General features: G+C 45.8%; 1 protein-coding gene across 2 annotated transcripts in view; it reads right to left on the reverse strand.

The window, feature by feature from the left end:
• VWF (von Willebrand factor) overlaps window positions 1-18,417 on the reverse strand; it is a 177,036-nt gene that overhangs the window by 137,661 nt on the left and 20,958 nt on the right. The window contains exons 7-10 of one of the 2 annotated variants that reach the window (XM_081309814.1): window positions 4,940-5,156; window positions 3,222-3,344; window positions 2,246-2,357; window positions 1,474-1,520 (exon numbers count right to left, since the gene is read on the reverse strand). In XM_081309814.1, the coding sequence (XP_081165940.1) occupies window positions 1,474-1,520; window positions 2,246-2,357; window positions 3,222-3,344; window positions 4,940-5,156 (499 nt within the window). Of the gene's footprint in view, window positions 1-1,259; window positions 1,427-1,473; window positions 1,521-2,245; window positions 2,358-3,221; window positions 3,345-4,939; window positions 5,157-18,417 lie in introns of those variants that run through there. The other variant, XM_081309815.1, reaches the window with a different exon arrangement.

Genomic DNA, 18,417 nt, shown 5'->3' on the forward strand with positions numbered 1-18,417 from the left:
ACCACTCAGCAGACCAGAGCTGGATGGGGCTACCTGCACATCCAGGCATCAAGAGAATGTCTTGCATCCTCAGCAAAGCTATTCTCTAGATTTTGAATTGACTATCAGAGCATTGTATTGTCTACCCAGACCAGACTATCATGCATAGAGTGGGTGATTGGAGAATGGATGGATGGAAGGCCTCCCTGAAGTAACCTAGTCCTAAGACTTTGTAAATTCGTATTCCACCTGAAAAAAAAAAAAAAAAACATGGCAAGCTGAATTTCCAATTCCACCAACTGTGGCTCACAGATCTTATATAATGAATGTGTATTATGTAGATATTAGAAGTTTTTCACAGGTTGGTTGCAGCAACTTTATATGTCTGTCAAAGGTTCCTTGGGTCTTTCATGGGGTACTATTATGTTAAATGGAGCATAGGTATCAACAGCAATCTCTTGTACTTACTGCTTTCTTCAAGGATTACACAAAAGATAACCTGGTTAACCTAGCTAGACTAGTGGACTTAACCCTAGTGCCCACCTCCCATCTAGTTCCAGAATTTTCCCAGTGTGAAGGCCACTAAAGAAGGAACTGAGTGATTCTAAAGACCTCAAAAATCCAAAGACCTCAAATATGATCCCTGGTATCCAAGATCATCCTGGTCCAAAATCTAGGATCAGGAAGAAGAGAAAAGGGACGGGCAAAGGTAAAATCCAGGCAGTTGTGAGTCTGAGTCTTGACTCTGCCTCTAGGTAGCTATGTAACTTTGGGCAAGTTACTTAACCTCCTTTTCGCAAGATAAGAACAAACTGTACCAATCCCACAGGTAACAATAAAGTAATACCTGGAAAGTGCTTAGTACGCTGTCCAGCACCTCAAAAACATCATGTGAATAAGTTCAAGGGGGGAGACCTAGGGTCACTGGAGTGAGGCAGGCCGGGAGCTTTGAATGGACAAAGTTTGCAGTAAACAGAACAAAGCAGATGCCAAACAGAGGAGAATGCAAAAGGCAGAGATTATAAAACAATTTTTCCGAAGCAGATTTTCCAGGGCAGGGACAGGTTTGGAGGAATCATTAGGTCACCTGGTTCTCCCAGCTCCTGCACCATGCTATGGTTTGCATATCAAGCATTCCAGAAAATTCCAGTAAGACTCTCACTTCAAGCCTAAAGGGTTATCAGCACCTTCTTCCTCTGAGTTTTCCAAAGAACTCGGCAGTCAAGACTTCACAGGTCTTAATCCTTTGAGTAAACAGGTGACAGGAAAGAACAAAGCACCTTAGCCCGGGTGTGGCCTCCCTTTTCAGCTGGAGAAGAGCTCCCCTCCTCTCAGCATCGCTGGTATCTGAAACCTGAGCTGTGATGAGGGGGCTGTCCCCATTTTCTGCTGAAGAGTCAACTTCTCCACACCTTGAGGTGTCCCTTCCTGTAAGAGAGGACAAACCTCTCCATCAAGAGAAGGGAGGGAACGAGCAGCAAGCAGGTCACCTACCTGGGCATTCTTCATTGCTGCAGATCCACAGGCTATTTCGGCAAATGCTGTCAGGGAAAAAAACACAGGTCATTGGTAGGTCAGCCAAGCTAAGGTCAACTTGAGCTCCCCACAGATATCACAGCCCTCCAGAGAAGCTCTGGGAGAAGGGAGCAGCACTAGAGGAGTCTTTGGGAAAGTCGTAGAGGATGGAGCTTTGGTCACAGAGGAACCTTGGAGATGTTGACAAGGGAAGAAACCCTGACAGAAAAAAAAAGAAGAAAGAAAACCTAGGGTATGTAATGTCCCTGAAAATCTGCTCAGGCACTAGGAGTCCAATCCCTGCTGTGTGTGTTCTTAAGGAGAGGACTTGAGCTAAGCAGAGAGAGGCGCCCCAATTGGGCCTGGCAGACAGCAGAAGCCATGGCAGACCCACGTGAGTCTCCACTTGACTCTGCTGCCTCCTACCACTCGGAAGATCAAAGATTTCAAGGAGAGAAGGAGCTACCTTCTGCCTGGGGGTTGCTATGTAGCCCATCTTCTGGGAGGTTGGAGGGGGAGATGGTGACTGTGTGTAAAGGACCCTTTCCTGTGACCTCCCCACCATCTACGCATAGAGGTACTATAATCCCGCATCCCAGCGCTGCCTGCCACAGCTGTCCCCAACCCCACCATCACTCTCCAGGCCAGCCCAGGCCAGCTCCTGGTCTCCCTGCCACTGACGCTCCTCCCCCAGCTTCCTCTCCCAAAGCCCCTGGGCAGCTCTCCAGACCACATGGTGCTGCACAGTTACCAGGTGTTGCAGTCTCGAGTGAGGGAGGCGCCTGGAGGGTACCGCTTCCCGGAATGCACGCAGGAACACTGGGCGCTCTCCACACAGCGGCCTTCATCAAGGAGCTGTCCCTCTGGGTTCAAGGGCATCGAGGTAGGAGGTCTCAACATTTCATCATTAGTACTCATCTCACAACTATAGAATCCCCAGGAGTGATCACCAGCTTCGGGCTTCTCCCAGGAAACTCAAAGAACCTGAGGTTCATCCCTCATATTGATGCAATGTGAGGGAGAGAGATTATTCATCTCCATCGTACAGATGAAGGAATGGGAGAAAAGGGTTTGCTCAAGGTCAACCAGAAGGGAAGTCAGGAATCTAGGCTTAGGGCTTTTTCAAGAAAGCTCCAAGGACTTGTGTGATGAGGGGTGACAGAGGGGAACATTATTCATCACCACTGCCCAGATGGAGAAATGGAGTCAAGAGTTTTGTTCAAAGTCTTCCAGTGAAGAAGTCATGAGTTGAAACACACAGGACTCCCTTTCTGTAATTAAACAGGGCTTGTGACCAAAGCTCACAAAGTGTCCCCTGGACAGACTTTCTAGAGCAAAGCCTTTTTTCAGCTGAGCTCACACGGCAAACCCAGCAAACAGTTTACAGACCTTTCTCCCAGACTGGTTCCCCGGCCCCAAACAGAGAAAACAAAACTATAGTTCTGATGGGGCACGAGCTCCCCAAACAAAGTCACTGTTGGGGCCCAGACCATCCTCCCGTTTCCCTAGACACAGTGCCTTCATGGATATAGTACAACAGGAAAACATAAATTAAAAATAAAGCCCAGCTCAATCCTGATCACTCTCTACAGAGACTTTGAAAGACTAAATAAAAGGCCTCTGATTTCAGCCATGAGGAACAAACACAAGTGGCCTTCATCTCCCTTCCCAAAGCCAAGGGCACTGGCAAGGTCCTGGATTTGTAAATAAAGTGGGAAGTTTATTACCAGGGCAGCTGCAGCCATCCACACATTTCTCCTGACACACTTCATTGATGTGCAGGCTCTGGCAGGTTCTGGGGCAAGGGGACACACAGTCCTTATACTCCATGCCAGCAGGGCATGCTGGGCCTGAAAAGGAAATCAAAGGAGTCTCCCCAGAGCAGCTCTCCAGCAGAGCCGCATCTCCAAGCCATGCCCCCAGCCCAGCCTCCTTTAAACCTCTGACAGCTTGCTCTGTCTTCAGGGCTCCAAGGATCATCTTGGCCCCACCGGTCCATGTGTCCCTCTGAGGTCACCTCTCCCACCTTGGGAGACCCCAGCTAAGACTCACTGGAGGCACCTGGGACCACAATCCCTTCCCCTTGGTCATCTATCCTTGAGAAACAACTTGGCATTCTTTTGGCTCCTCTATGCTGTGTCCCCTTTACCTAAAGCATTCTCAGGGTGACACAAACTTCTCTCGGCTAAAAAGGAGTGGCCTCTGGGAACCAGCAGGGAGCTAATGGTGTCCCCCATCACGTCTTCCTCCAAAAGACCCTCTTCCCCATGAAATTGGCCCCATTCAAATCTACACACACACACAGACACACACACACACACACACACACACACACACACACCACACACACAGACACGCACAGGGCACACGCCATTCACATCCACTTGGCCTGCATGGTGACTCATTCTATATTTATTTCCCTTGCTGGAAGGCTGCCTATGGAAGCCTATCACCTATCTCTGTCCCTTCCCCCTGAATTCAGTTCCTTATGGACAAAACTGGCTCTTCTACAAATAATTGCCCCAAGCCCCTTCTCCAAGATCCCCCAGGTATCATCTCCACCCAACTTTCAAAGACCTAAGAAAATAGCCCACTCCACCATCCAGAGAAGAAGCCAAGGGCTAGTCTCCACCTTCTCACACCCCACAGCAAAGATGAAAAACTAATTTCAAAGCCATATGCCACACACTGTAACACATGTGTGCAGAGTAATGTTGGTTAGATCCTCCGTGTCATTATCACAGACCAGTTGTAAATCTGCACAAAATTTGGTCAGTCCGAGTAGAGGGGCCTTTTTGTAAGGTGGCCAGAGAAGCCCCCAGTTAATCATAATAATTCGGGGATGGTGACCAGTGGGGACCTGATGAGATTAGAAGAGGACAAACACAGTTGTCATAGGTGGGGGTAGAAGAAATGGCGCACATTGTGCCCAGAGACAGAGAGGCAGAGTTCACACAAGGGAAGGACTTCAATAGAACACTCCGGTCTCTCAGAGATGGACAGCCTGGCCAATTCCCTGCTCCTCCTCAGTTCAGATAGGCAGATATGCAGACAAACCCTGAAACTGAAACTGCTGGGATTTGGGTCTGAAGTGCAGAATATTTTATGAGTCCAGGGGATGGATTTCCTGAGGGGAGTCAAGGGGTGCGGAGGGAGGCATGGCGTGGAACAGAGCTGACAAGACACCAGACCTGGGGGGCCTTGTCCAGCCTCAGTTCAGCCTGTGAGGGAGGGGACTCCCCTTTGGGCCAGCACTTACAAGACCAGGTGGCAGACAGCAAGAGCCATTCAGAATATGGGTTCAGCCACCTGTGGCTTTGAGGGCACTGGCTGAGTGTGCTGGGGGGCAGGTACACATCATGACACAAAGCTTCCTGAGGGCCACTACCCCAGGACAGACACAGCACATGCCCATCAAGGGGGGAGGTGAGGGGTGGCAACTCACGGCATGCACTGTGGTCAGTCCAGCCATACAGCACCATGCCCTCCTGGGCACAGGTCCGGGCATACTCCAGGAAGGCAGGGCATGAGCACTCCGTTCCCTGAGTACATGTGCACAAAGTCTTCTCACACAGGGCCACGAAAGGCTCGGGGTCCACCAGAGGGTGGCAGCGGGCAAACGCGGAGGCACTCTTCAGTAGCTGGCACTGTTCCCACAGGACCTTCAGGGAAAGAAGCACCTCAGCACAGCACAAAAGTGGCCCTGGCCACTGCCCTGCACTCACTGTCTCCGAGGGAGGCACCAAGGAGACTCAGCCCCACTGGGCAAACCAAGGACACCCCCTCAGGACCTGGGAGAGTGCCTGGCACCCAGCAGGTGCTTATGGACAGGTGGAAGTCAGTCAGTCCATCCATCAAAGGAGAGACATTGGACACATGCTATATGAAGTAAACCGTATAGCCTAGACTGAACCTTGAAATGGAGTCTAAGGTACTTGAATTGCTGTAACAGGTCATGTCCTATTTGAAGGGATAGAGGAGAGAGAGGGAAAGCACTGAGCCTGGAAGTGGACCACATAGCCTTCAGAGGGCAATAATGCTGGTCAGCATCTGCTCTGAACTGACCTGGCTACCCTTCCCCTTCCCTGACCTTAACCTTCTTTACTATAAATGATTGGGTGGCCCAAGGAATTATAAAGTAGGGATTTCTGGGCCTCATCCCTCAGACAGAGATTTGAATTCAGTAGTTCAGGGATGGAATTCAGGAATATGTTTTCTTAGACATTCCCTGGCTGATTGCTGGGACCAGACAGGACCAGTTCCCAATAGCCACAACATGATAGGATTCTATAAAATGTCCCAGACATGCCATGCCATATCCTTTGTGGATACCTTCAACCTAATAGTGCAAGGTGGTTTGGGGTTCACCATTTGTTTCTTCTGTGCATTCATTGGTATTAACACTCTCACATTAAAACATCTCTATAGTATGGTTTAATGATCCTAAATGGCCACCTTTTCCCCAGTTTCTGAAGTTGAGATGCATCTTACAATGGATATCATGCTTCAAATGCTTTTTCTTTCTCAATGATACATGGAACAATGATGTGCATTAGAACCAATGTTGTCTTAGATTTGACACTATACAATATGGACAATATAAATGATCCCCACAATTTTATTCATGCATAATTTCTTTCATATATATGTATAATCTCCTACTGCAAGCCAGCATTAGTAAAAGGACTTACAATCTCCAGCTAAACAGGAAAAAGTACAAGAGCATCTACATGAAAGGGCTGAACTCTGAAGGGTAAACTGGGACCAATCAGGGTTCATAAAGGGAATGGTTAAAAAAGAAAATTTAAAAAGGAGGGAAGATATTACCAGTTTGAAAAAGAGGGAAATCCAATCTGCCCAAACTGTACAAAGAAGTGTCACAGCAAGCTTACATGAATCAAGAGCCAAAAGCCAAGAATCTGTTCGTGGGCCCCCTCTTTTGTGATACCATGAAAATCCCAGAGGAATAGAAATTTGATCTGGCCTGCTCACCATCCTCAGGATCCACCTTGTTTATACTAGGAATGTTCTATGTTCCTAGAGAAATCAATGTCCTTCCCACAACAGCCCTGTGCTGGGACCCTGTCTGCCTCCTGGCCTGCACAGTCTACAATCTGAACCAGGCAAGCAGGACAGAATGTTGCAGATGCAGCCTCACACCCAGCAGAGATCCAAGGCCCAGCTGGGAATGGCTGGTTCCCTGTGGGCCTTAGAGGCAGCTCCTACCAGTGCAGGCTGCTGGCTACACTCATAGCAGATGTCTCAAGGGTCAAAGCAAGCAACTGCTCTGGGTGGTGCTGCAGCACCCAGACCCAGTCCTACCTTCTTGAGATCCTACTAGGGCCATACCCCCAAGTGGCCATGCAAAGCATTATCTAAAAGCCCAGCTCTATCACTCACTGGAAGTGGGGACTTAGGCTAATAGTTCACCTCATGGAGAAGGGTGTCCTTGAGTAGAAAGGGAATGATAGCAATATTCACACTACCTCACAGGCAGGTGTTGAAGGCACTGAGTGAGCAAAGACTACTCTCATGGGCCCTGGGGCCATTTAGGTCTCAGGAGGCAAAGAGAGAGAGCAGCAAACAGGCTGTCTTGGCCTCAGTATGACTTCTACATCTGAGCCCTGATTTAGGCTCAGCCTCTTCTACATGCTGGCTGTGTGAGCTTGGACTCACTATTCAACCTCTCTTCTCTGTAAAATGGGGAGAATGAGAATAGTTCCTATCTAGTAAGACTGGAGTGCAGACTGAATGAAATCATGCATGGAAATTGTTTATCCCAATAAATGATGACCCTAAATCATCATCATCATCATCATCATCATCATCATCATCGTCATCATCATCACTCATCTCTGGCCCAGAGAGTTTCCTTATATGTCTCTCCTTCCATTAGGTTTATCATCCAGAATGGTAAACATGTCCCCAGAAAAACAGGACACCTTTGTTTCTTTTCTCCCATCTCCATCTCCCTGGACTATACCAGGATGAAAGGTCACCATGACAACTAAATTATCACTTCCTGAGTATCTTGGTTGGTCCATGGTGAGCAGAGGAGCAGGGGATTTGTTGTTTGGTTTTTTAAGGGTGCTGGGGATTGAACAGAGGGTTTCATGCATATTAGTAAAGCACTCTATCACTGACCTATATCCCTTTATATTTATTTTAATTGAGCCAGGGTCTCACTAAGTTGCTGCTTCTGAGGCTGACCTCAAATTTGCAGTCCTCCAGCTTCTGTCTCCAGAGCAACTGGGGTTACAGATGTGGACCACCATGCCCAGCTTATACATGTTTGTTTGGGAGGTTCACACTCCTCCAAGACAAAGAAGTGGGGAGGAACCCGTCTTCTTTGTAATAGGAAGATGTAAGAAGGTCCATCCTTACTGTCAAGTTAAGGTTCGGGGAGGGAGGATGTGGCCTGGGTCTATTTCTTCCCATTTCACTACACAATCTGTCCCCATCAAAATGCCACTCAAAGAATGAGGTCACAGACCTCTCAGAGGGGAGGTGAAGGTGTTCCAGAACAGGTCAGCTGCTACCTCTTTCCCCACCCACAATTTAGAACTGAAGGGAAAAATATCAAAAGGGCAAACCACCAGGATTTTTCTAAGATGGTGAGCAGAGGAGCAGCTATGGTCCTATAGAGCATCTCTGGGTCTATAAGACAATGGCTCAGAGCAGTCCCTGCACTGCACCGTCAGCTCTTAAAGGTACAGGGTCACAAAATCAAAGGTCCTCACTGGTCAGGACACAGTATCAGTCAATCAGAAGAGAGCCCTGGAGTCCCGGCATCCACCCTCCCCAGAGCCCTAGCCAGGCAGAGACCAGCTTGGCCCACCTCCAGCTGGCCCAGGTCCACCTTTTCCCAGCTCCAAGGGAAAATGGGAACAGTACTCCAGCATATTTCCTGGGAGCTCCCTGGAGGTATTAAATGTTTTATAGAAAGTCTTAGCATGAAAGGTGACTTCTGAATATTTGCTTGAAGAACAGGAGTGATTTCTGCAAAAACAGCCACCTCCCTTCTTAGAACAATTTCTTTGGCTTCCACTCTACATACTTGAAATCCAGCTAGAGCTTCTCTCTCAACAGAAACAAAAGGAAAAAATCTGTCCTCTCACCTTACCCTCCAGTATTCATCAGCCCTGGCCTCAACTTGGTCTACCAGAGTGACCACAGTCTGAGGGAAGGCAGGACATCCTTATATCTGCCCAGCACTTGCAACCCAATCTGCCCTCCCTCCATGGCTGGACTACAGTGATATGTGCAGCTTGCTACCTCTGCCACTCCCAGGCTTCCCTGTTCTATTATAGGTAGCCCTGCCATGCCAGGTCAGGTCCTGAGAAAGGTCCCATAAATAAACCCAAGATGGAATTGACATCCGAACTCTCAGAATCATGGCGGAGACGTTGGCAAGTAAGTGGTGACCAAAACGTTCACTCCACAAACATTGTTGGTGTGGCCTCCAGGTCCCCAGCAGTATATCAAGTGGATATAAAATACAAATCCGGGCTGGGGATGTGGCTCAAGCGGTAGCGCGCTAGCCTGGCATGTGCAGGGCGCTGGGTTCGATCCTCAGCACCACATAAGAATAAAATAAAGATGTTGTGCCCACCTAAAACTAAAAAATAAATATTAAAAAAATTAAAATAAAATACAACTATGTCACACTCCAGCTTAAAGGGCAAATTTCTGACTCATTAGGAAAGCAGCAAGGCCAGGCCCTCCATGACTTGAGCCCAACCTCCATGCATCACTCATGGTTTCCTGAACATATCCTGATGTTCTGTTCCATTGGTCACACTGTTCCAGGCACAAGGAATGAAATAGAAAGCACACAGACTCAGTCCCAGCCCTCATAAAGCCTAACGAGGGAGCCCCATGAAGTCAGACTTGGTCCCTGTCCCATTCTGGGTACCTCCATTCTTATACTGGAATTATCCATTTCTATGGCTCTCTCCTCCATTTCCCTGCAGGCTTTTCAAAGAGAAGAGTTATAGCTCCAGCGTGCACAAAACAGGCAATTAGGAAGTGGATCGAGCTTAACAACAGTGAATCCATCCCTAAGTCTCACTCTCAGGTCCTTCAGGGGCTTGCAATCTATCTGAACCAGGTGTTTCCATGGGACTATGTACACATAGTCTGAAGACTTGGTCCCGGTTTAGAAACATCCTCCCAATGGTTCAGCCATTCGCAGCTAGAATAAACCTGCAGCTGGAGAGGCTTCCTAAAAGGAGGCAAAGTCTGAGCAGACCTGGACAACATCTGGGTATATGGCAGGAGAGAGGGCATCCCAGGTAAAGCATCTGCTATGGCAGGGGGAGAAACAGTAATTATAGTGAAACCCTGAGACTGCAGCCCAGGGTTGCCAGACTGCCTGAGGTTAGTGCCCCCATCAGATTCCAAACCTAATGGAGCTCTCCTTGAAGGAGTTGATATCCTCTGCCAGGGCCCAGCATTCGGACCTTTCCGTGTGTTATTCCCTGAGTAAAGGATTTGCAGGCACCTTTGTCATTTGTCCAGGTTTCTCTGTCCACTTAGGATATGGTGAGAAGCTTGTGTTCACCTTATCCAGGTCATCCCCAATTACAGTTGTGGTTTGGCCTATGAGTCGAGGGCCTGGTCTACAGCCTGGGGTGCTGCAGGGGGTGCCTAGTAGGAGGAAGTCAGGTTGTAGTGGATTTGGGCCCTTCCTCTCTCTCTCTTTGCTTCCTAGCTGATATGAGGTGAACAGGTCTCCTCTGCCACCTGCTCCTCTGAAACCATGAGCCAAAATAAAGCTTTTCTCTTATTAAGCTATCTTGGGTAATTTTTTTACAGTATTGGGAAGCTAATTAAAACACCTAGGAATGTCTCCATGTTCCTTCCTTTCCTGTAGGGATTTGGGCTCAAGCACATCAGTGGCATTGAGGGAGCAGACCCACAGGAGGCAAGCTGGAGACCTGGACCAGTCATTTCTGGCTTCTCAGGATCCACCCAGCCACAGGAGTCTGCTGAGAAAATTCCCAGCCTGAAGACCGTCCGCAGCTTCTCTTCCTATCTCTCTGCACTAAGAGAAAGCTGACACAAATAAATCTGGCCTCCCCTCCATAGCTGGAAACTCTCGTAGCCCATTTAAAGAAAGTTGTTTCAGAGACTCCCTCATAAACTGCATTCAGAGACATGCAGACACCTTGAAAGAACATAAATCTCCTCAGACAAAGACTAGGTGGCCAGGCATGAGGGTGCACATATGTAATCCCAGCTACTCAGAAGGCTGAGGCAGGAAGATCGCAAGTTTGAGGACAGCCTCAGCAATTTAGCCAGGACCTGTCTCAAAATATTAAAATTTTTTTAAAGGATTGGGGATATCTCAGTGTGAAAGCACCCCTGTGTTCAATCCTCAGTACTGGGGTGAGGGGAAAATCCCACAAAGACTAGGTTAATCCAATATTCCAGATATAGAAACTGAAGCAAGGAAAAAGTAAAGAATATACTAGGTCAATTCTTCTCCAAATGTACACCCCTAGCAGGTCCTCCAGGACTTCTGAGGTCCTCCAGGAGTCTACAAGGTACATATTTTTCTCCTAAAGATGCTTTTTGCTGTTTGTGCTCTCTTTCTTTTATGGGGGTTCAGTGGATTTTTTCAGGCTATGTGATGTATGATATCATAACAGGTTAAATGCAGAAGCAGATATGAGAATCTGGCTAATTTCTCTTCAATAAGATTTTAAAGAGACTTGCAAATCTATAAAACACTCCCGAAAATGTTTTGTTCTGGAATTTATTTTTATTAAATATTTATGCTAAATATAATGGGTTTATTATTTTTAAATGACTTAATAAATGTGTTTTAAATTTCCCAATTTTAATATCTAATATGGTAAATAGAAAGAGATTTAACCCAAATAAACAAAATCTCTTTGGAATCCTCAATAATATTTAAGAGTATAAAGAGGTCCTGAGACTAAACAGCTTAAGAACCATTGCACTTTTGAAGGCAAGGCTCAAACCCTGGCTTCACACCACAGCCCAGTCACTTGTTACCAAACCCCAAATTACGGTCAGCCTGTCATCATCTGAGGGTTTCATTCATAGATTCAACCTACTGAGGGTTGAAAATACCAGGGGTAGAGGGGTTGCATTTGCACTGAACATGTACAGATTTTTTTTCCTTGTCATTATTTCCTAAACAATACAATATAACAACTATTTATATACCACTTACCTTGTATTAAGTATTATAAGTAATCTAAAGTTGATTTGAAGTATGTGGGAGAATGTGCATAGGTTATAATCAAATAGTATGCCGTTTTATACAAGAGATCTCAGTATCTGAGGTATCTTTAGTATCTGAGTATCTTGGGTAGCCACCGAGGTCCTGGAACCAATCTCCTGCAGAAACCAGGGGATGACTATACATGGTTTTCCACTATATATATCAGAGAGCTGAAGAATAGCCACTATAGACAGGAGGCAAATGGTAATAGTTGTTATAAGTACTTTTTTTAAAAAAAAAAAAAAGTATTTTTGTAGTTGTACACAATAACTTTATTTTAGTTATTTATTTATTTTTATGTGGTGCTGAGGAATCGAACCCAGGGCCTCATATGTATGAGGTGAGTGCTCTACCACTGAGTCATAACCCCAGCCCCTTGTTATAAGTACTTGATTGCAAGTACTTGATTGCCTTCCTGGTGTAATCTCATTTAATTTTATTTTAAGCACCATCTAATGTAGGTATTGCTATCTTTGTGTGTTAGGAGTAGGTTCAGCTATAAATAACAAGAAACCTAAAAATAACAATGGCTTGCATAGTGTCTCTCTCTCTCTCTCTCTCTCTCTCTCTCTCTCTCTCTCTCTCTATATATATATATATATATATATATATATATATATATATATATATATATATATATATATATATATCTTGTTTCCTAACAATCGAATTAGAAGGCAGTGCAGCACAGTGAGTATAACTGTCCTAGAAAAACAATTGGATTGGAGTCCCAACTCCATCGTTCCAAAGTGTATGACTTTAAGAAAATCATCTCACCCCTCCACACCTCCATCTCCTCACCTATACAAGACAGCTAAGGTGGAAGAAATTGAAAGTTGCCCAGTAAGCTCTTCTTCCCTTCTTTCTTAGCCATAGGAACCTCAATTTTTAGCTTTTACTTGGGCACATAATCACTGAGAATAAAGATTCCATTTCTCAGCCCACATTCAGCTGGGAATAGCCATAGAACTAAGCTTTACCCAATCAGATATAAGCAGAAGGACCCTGAGCAACTTCCAAGATTGTCCTCACAAGAAGGAACTGCTTATTTCTTGGCCCTTCTTGTCTAACTGCTTGGATGTGACTGTGATGCCTCAAGCTTGAGCTGGCATCTTGGACCATGCAGCAGACGCCCCATGCCGATTGAGGACAACAGAAAAATGATGAAAGAACATTGTATCCCAACACCATAGGATCCAGGATTGGCCCTGAACATCTCCCCTAGATTTCTTTACATGAAAGAAAAATAAACTTCTAGACTATGCAAGCTGTTGTTAGTTTTAGGTGTCTTGTCACTCACAGCTGAACCTGCTCCTAACACACAACGATAGCAATGCCTACCTTAGATGGTGCTTCAAAATAAAATTAAATGAGATTACACCAGGAAAGCAATCAAGGACTTATAACAACTATTACCATTTGCCTGCTGTCTATAGTGGCTTCTCTTTAGCTCTCTGCTAAACCATTCTGGCAGGGACATAAAATAAGGGTCAGCTAATTTGCACTTCCAGCATCTCCCTGGCTCCAATGCCTGGCACCAGCCACTTCTGTCTTGTTTCATCTCCTGTCGGTGGTGCCAGAAACTGGGAGAGAGCTGTAGCCCCAGCTCCATCAATCCATGACCTCACCCTGCCTGGGTGGGTGTGCAGACCCAATTGTGGCCCATCATAATCACATTTTCAGTTCATCAAAAAGACCAGGCCTCTTCCCTGGAGATGCTGGGCTGGTTCAAGGGCTGGGGAGAAAAAAAAACAAGCACAGCTCCCCAGTGGCAGGCAGGCAGGGGAGGAGAAAAAGCAAAAGCCAGAGATCTGAAGCTTAGCTATTGTGTTTGTTCCCAAACAGCTGACGAAGGAGAAAGGAGGGAGGGCATTCCTAGGACTGAAGTGAACAAAGAAAGGGGGAGTCTAATATATAAAGTGCAAGATTGTTCAGTGGGCCATGATCTTTCCAGCTCTGGCGGGGGTGCCCTGTGGCTGCCCCTGGGGGAGGTGTGGAGGCGCCTAGAACCTGCACTGGTCCAAAGTAGTGGGTTCAAGAATTCACTCTGGGCAGAGGCAAGTTTCTCACTGGCTGGCCTGCAAGGGTGGACGGGAGAGGGTTGCCAGTTCTATTTATAACTTTTGGCAGGCCTAAGATTCCCACCCACATTCCAAGATTCTGACTCACGGTCAAGATTCTGACCATGAAATTGTGAGATAGATTTCCAACAGATGGATGGATTTTGTGGAGTTGGTGGTTCTTCTCTCTAAAACAGTTAGGGTATTATGCTCACGAAAGGTGGAGTGATTAGATATGTCACAGCAGAGATAGCCGTGGAGCCCTCAGAAGGTCCCTCCTCACCCTCTGTCTGGCCTCCCAGGAGGCATCAGAGTGGTTCTTGGGGATCAGGATGGGGCTCAGCAGGCTGGACAGAGAATGACCAGGCACTATTCTCCACTTCCCAGTTTGGGGTCTTCCCAAGCTCAGGGGATGGAAAACAGACCAATGAGAACCAGACTACCATCCTACTCCCAACAAGGAAAAATAATCAACTCTATGATAGGAGCTGATTCCCCTGAGCTGCCATATCACTTATCATTTGTTTGGCAAATTTACTGACCTACCATGGCATTTGTGTCATTCTCTTTCATGCTTAATTTCTTTTATGTGTTTTTTTCTTTGATCTGCCTTGCACATTTTTAGAATTACCTAAACCATACAAAACACCTCAATAAGTTGTGTATGGTACTAATGGGCACCTTCCCATTTTTTTTGCCCATTCTGGTCTTCACTAGGGGGACGGAGGAAGGCAAAGGAAGCCACCAAAGAAATATAGTCAACACCCAATATCTATAGGATTGATCCTACAACCTTCTCAGATACCAAAATGCATGCATGCTCAAGTCTCTTGTATAAAATGGCATAATGGGGGGCACAGTGGCGCACGCCTGTAATCCCAGCAGCTCAGGAAGCTGAGGCAGGAGGATTGGGAGTTCAAAGCCAGCCTCATCAAAAGTGAGGTGCTAAGGAACTCAGTGAGACTCTGTCTCGAAATAAAATACAAAACAGAGCTGAGGATGTGGCTCAGTGGTTGAGTGCCCCTGAGTTCCATCCCTGGTACCCCCCCCCAAAAAAAATGGCATAGTGTTTTCATATAGAGTATTTAACCTATACATATTTCCCATATATTTCAAATCATATCTAAAAGATTTATAGTATCTAATACGATGTAAATGCTATGTAAATGGTAGTTATACTATATTGTTTAGGGGCTAATAAGAAGAAAAAGTGTGCATGTTCAGTAGAGATGCAATTTTTTCTACAGTTGGTTGAATCTAAGGATGTGGAACCCACAGATATGGAAAGCCAATGGAATTCTATCACAGGATTTTGAGATTGTTAAGGGAGGCATTTTAACTGAAAGCTTGGATACTGGGACTTTATCCAACCCTTCTTAAAAGTTAAAAGGCTAAGTTCTGGCTGAATCAAGGGAAATCTGTGAGATTCCATGGTGGTCACTGATCTCCACTATAAGGCTGAGGCCACCACTGTTCTACCACAGCACCCAGCTCACTGACCCTTCTCCCACACGGCACTCAGGTAAGTGGATTTATTCTAAAGAAGAAGTGTACTTCCTCATTTGGATGGTCAGTAGAGCCATGTTTCCCTTAGAGAGGGAAGACTGAGGTGCAGAGCAGGAAAGTAACTTACACAAGGACACATAGAGTATTAGACGAACCCAGGGAATGCACCCTGGATTCTTGGACCTTGGAAAAATACATGAAATAAGTCCTAATTTCTTAGCCTGACAATGACTCAAGAAAGACTTGAGAGAACACTTGTCACTCTGCAAAAGATATATGAGTGTTTGTGATTAAACCTCAATACTGGGTTGATTATCACTGGGGCATAGTGGGTGGGCACCTGTTATAAAACCAGGTTAAGGTGTTGTCATCTGACAGATACCTCCTCTGGGATCCTGGGTTCCAAAGGCTTTCCCGGAGATTGGCTGAATTCCAAGGGCCAGACTCTCTCCCCTCACAATTGTCTGAATACCAACTATTCTACTGAGAATAAAAATGTAACGAAATTCTTCCCAATAACCCAGAGGAGTCTATTCCAGATGTAAACCATCCAGTGAAGTGAATGCAAGAGGCAGAGATGCCAGGAGTGGATCAGGACAGACAGTCCCCAGCTCTGCCTGTGCATTTAGCACCCCAGCCAAGTTCCCTGTGCTGAAATTCTTTCCTTCTGCCTGCAAATTCTCCTTCCAGCTCCACTCTGAGCAGAAATGGTAGAAAATGTTGGGTCCAGGCTGGGGATATAGCTCTGTAATACAGTGCTTACCTAACATATGCAAAGCCCTGGGTTTGATCCTCCCTACCAGAAAAAGAAAAAGAAAAAAGATCTGGTATATCCTTTTCAAATAAATATCACTTAATGAGGACATGAAGAGTGAATTGCTTTGTTTCCAACACAATGGATATTTTCTGTTCCTCTTTGGGCTATGTTATGATTATCCAAAGTCAACACCGGTGTTACAAATGTTAGCTCACTGGACAGGTGATTTCCTGGAGAAAGAGGAATAACAGGTAAGCAGCATGCTGTCTCAGAGCAGGCAAGAGTTCTGCAGAATAAGAGATGTTACAACTGTAAAGACAAATAGAAGAAGAAAATAAGGATGGTGTTTACTTAATACACACCAAACTCAGAGATCAGAGGGAACTAGGAAATCTGGGGCTGCTAAGTAACTGATGGGAGTACATTTGGATACAAGTTCCCACATCAGACCTGGAGAAACCAATCTGAAAAAACAACCTTGTTCCTCCAGTATTTGGGGACACACAGATAAGTTACAAATGGTCATAAAATGGAAGGAGGGATTTATCAGAGAGCCAAGGAGGACCACCTTGGGCTGAGCTCTGCAAGATGACTGCAAAGATCCCAGCAAGGGTGTTTCAAGGACTTGACTCTTAAAATCAAGGTCACAGAATACCTTGTCTATCTGGGTACAGCTTACCAAAAGCATTCATACAGTAATCAAAGGTTGAATTAGGTGTCTTCTAGAATTTCATCCAACTGTGAGTTTTTATGAACCCCAAATTCCTAACATTGATGAAAAGAAATTTCTTCCACTCCAGATACCCGTCTGAGTTTGGTGTGTTTGATGGATGATTCTCCCAGAAAGTGCATGGAGAAAACTCCTGGAGCCAAAGGCAAGAAATTGCCTTTACATTCTGATGGCAACCGCAAAGGCAGGAGACAGTCTTGCCACTCTGAAGGAGGTGATCTAAGGCCAGTACTGTGGGCCACACAGTGCACCCTGGCAACACACCAAGGGACTACCATTTATATGGTAGACACCATCCATTATCTATACATGATATGTACAATTGTAATGTTCACTAAGGCAGTTTCCCACCTAATGGTGATAAAGTGTCTTGAGGGAGGAGTCTCCTTTTCTAAATATCAGGAGCACTATACAGGTTCACTGCAGCCCCCAAGCCCAGCCCCTGACACCTTGGGCTTCATGTTGCACACAGGACTGTGAAACAAAGCCATCATTTCTTTATGAGGTACAGCTCTTTTTGAATTCAAAAAAAAAAAAAGAAAAGAAATCTACCTGAGTTTCTTTCTTTCTACAATATGCCTTGCACAGTAGAGTTATCTGCAAATTAACAACAATTATTTGAGCATTTATGGCTTGAGGCTCCAGACTTCAGCAGTCCTGCCCTCAGTTCGAAGAGAAAAAAAAAAAAAAACTGCAAATTTGCATGCAATCAAACAACCCATTATCAGTCCCAGTAGAGAGAAGCATTGGGTTTTGTTGGCATAACAAGGAAACATCCACCCCCTAGGTGTAAGCAACATGACCTGGCTCTCGGAATGAGCTGATCGCTGCTAGGACTTGGAAAGAAGGAAAGCACCAGAAAAGTGGGGGAATAGATTTGGGTGGCTATCAAAGAAGTTCTGAGGTCAGTGTTGCTTCCCTCACAAAACCCTCTGTCACTCCAAATGGCCTGTGGAACCACAGTGGCATATACTGGTAAAGGTGGCCCCATTTTCCAGACCTGACTTCTGAACCTGGGGACCCCGTGGGAGTAAGCAGACTGTGAATAATTCAAAAGACCACATTAATCACCTCCCAGGAGATAAATCATTGTGCTTCCCAGCCAATGAGGGAGCCCCAGCTGTGGGCAAACACAGTCTGATTGGCCGAGGACAAAGCAGGCCTCTCAGATAAACAACCTGAAACCACTGAGTTCTGAGCTTGAAGGAGTTTATTTGTGCCTCGGGGAGGTTAGGTGTGTTTAGAGCCTCAGCCCAACCCCGAGAACCAGGTACCCAATTTCTTAAGCTGCTCCCAGGACACTGGTTAGTAAGGCTTTTAATGCACCCAGGAGACAAAGCGAGTAGCAAGACACAGCTGCAGCTTAGAAAGATGCCCCTAGTAGCAATTAAAAAAAGAAAGAAAGATGCCCCTAGAGGCAAATAAGGCTTCTCTTAGATTTTTCCCTCCCCTTTGTCTCCCTCCTCCACCTGACCTACTGGGTATCAGGTTCTCTACTTGAGAATCCTGTCTTCTTCACCTCCCAGTTCATGTGGATAAATGAGATTATCCCTTTGTATTCAGGAGGGTGGGGAACATTTGTCAAGTACTTACCCTGAGCTGGCCTGTGTTTGCA

This window comes from Spermophilus citellus, assembly GCF_964194105.1.
Source record: "Spermophilus citellus genome assembly, chromosome: 10".
Lineage (NCBI taxonomy): Eukaryota > Metazoa > Chordata > Mammalia > Rodentia > Sciuridae > Spermophilus > Spermophilus citellus.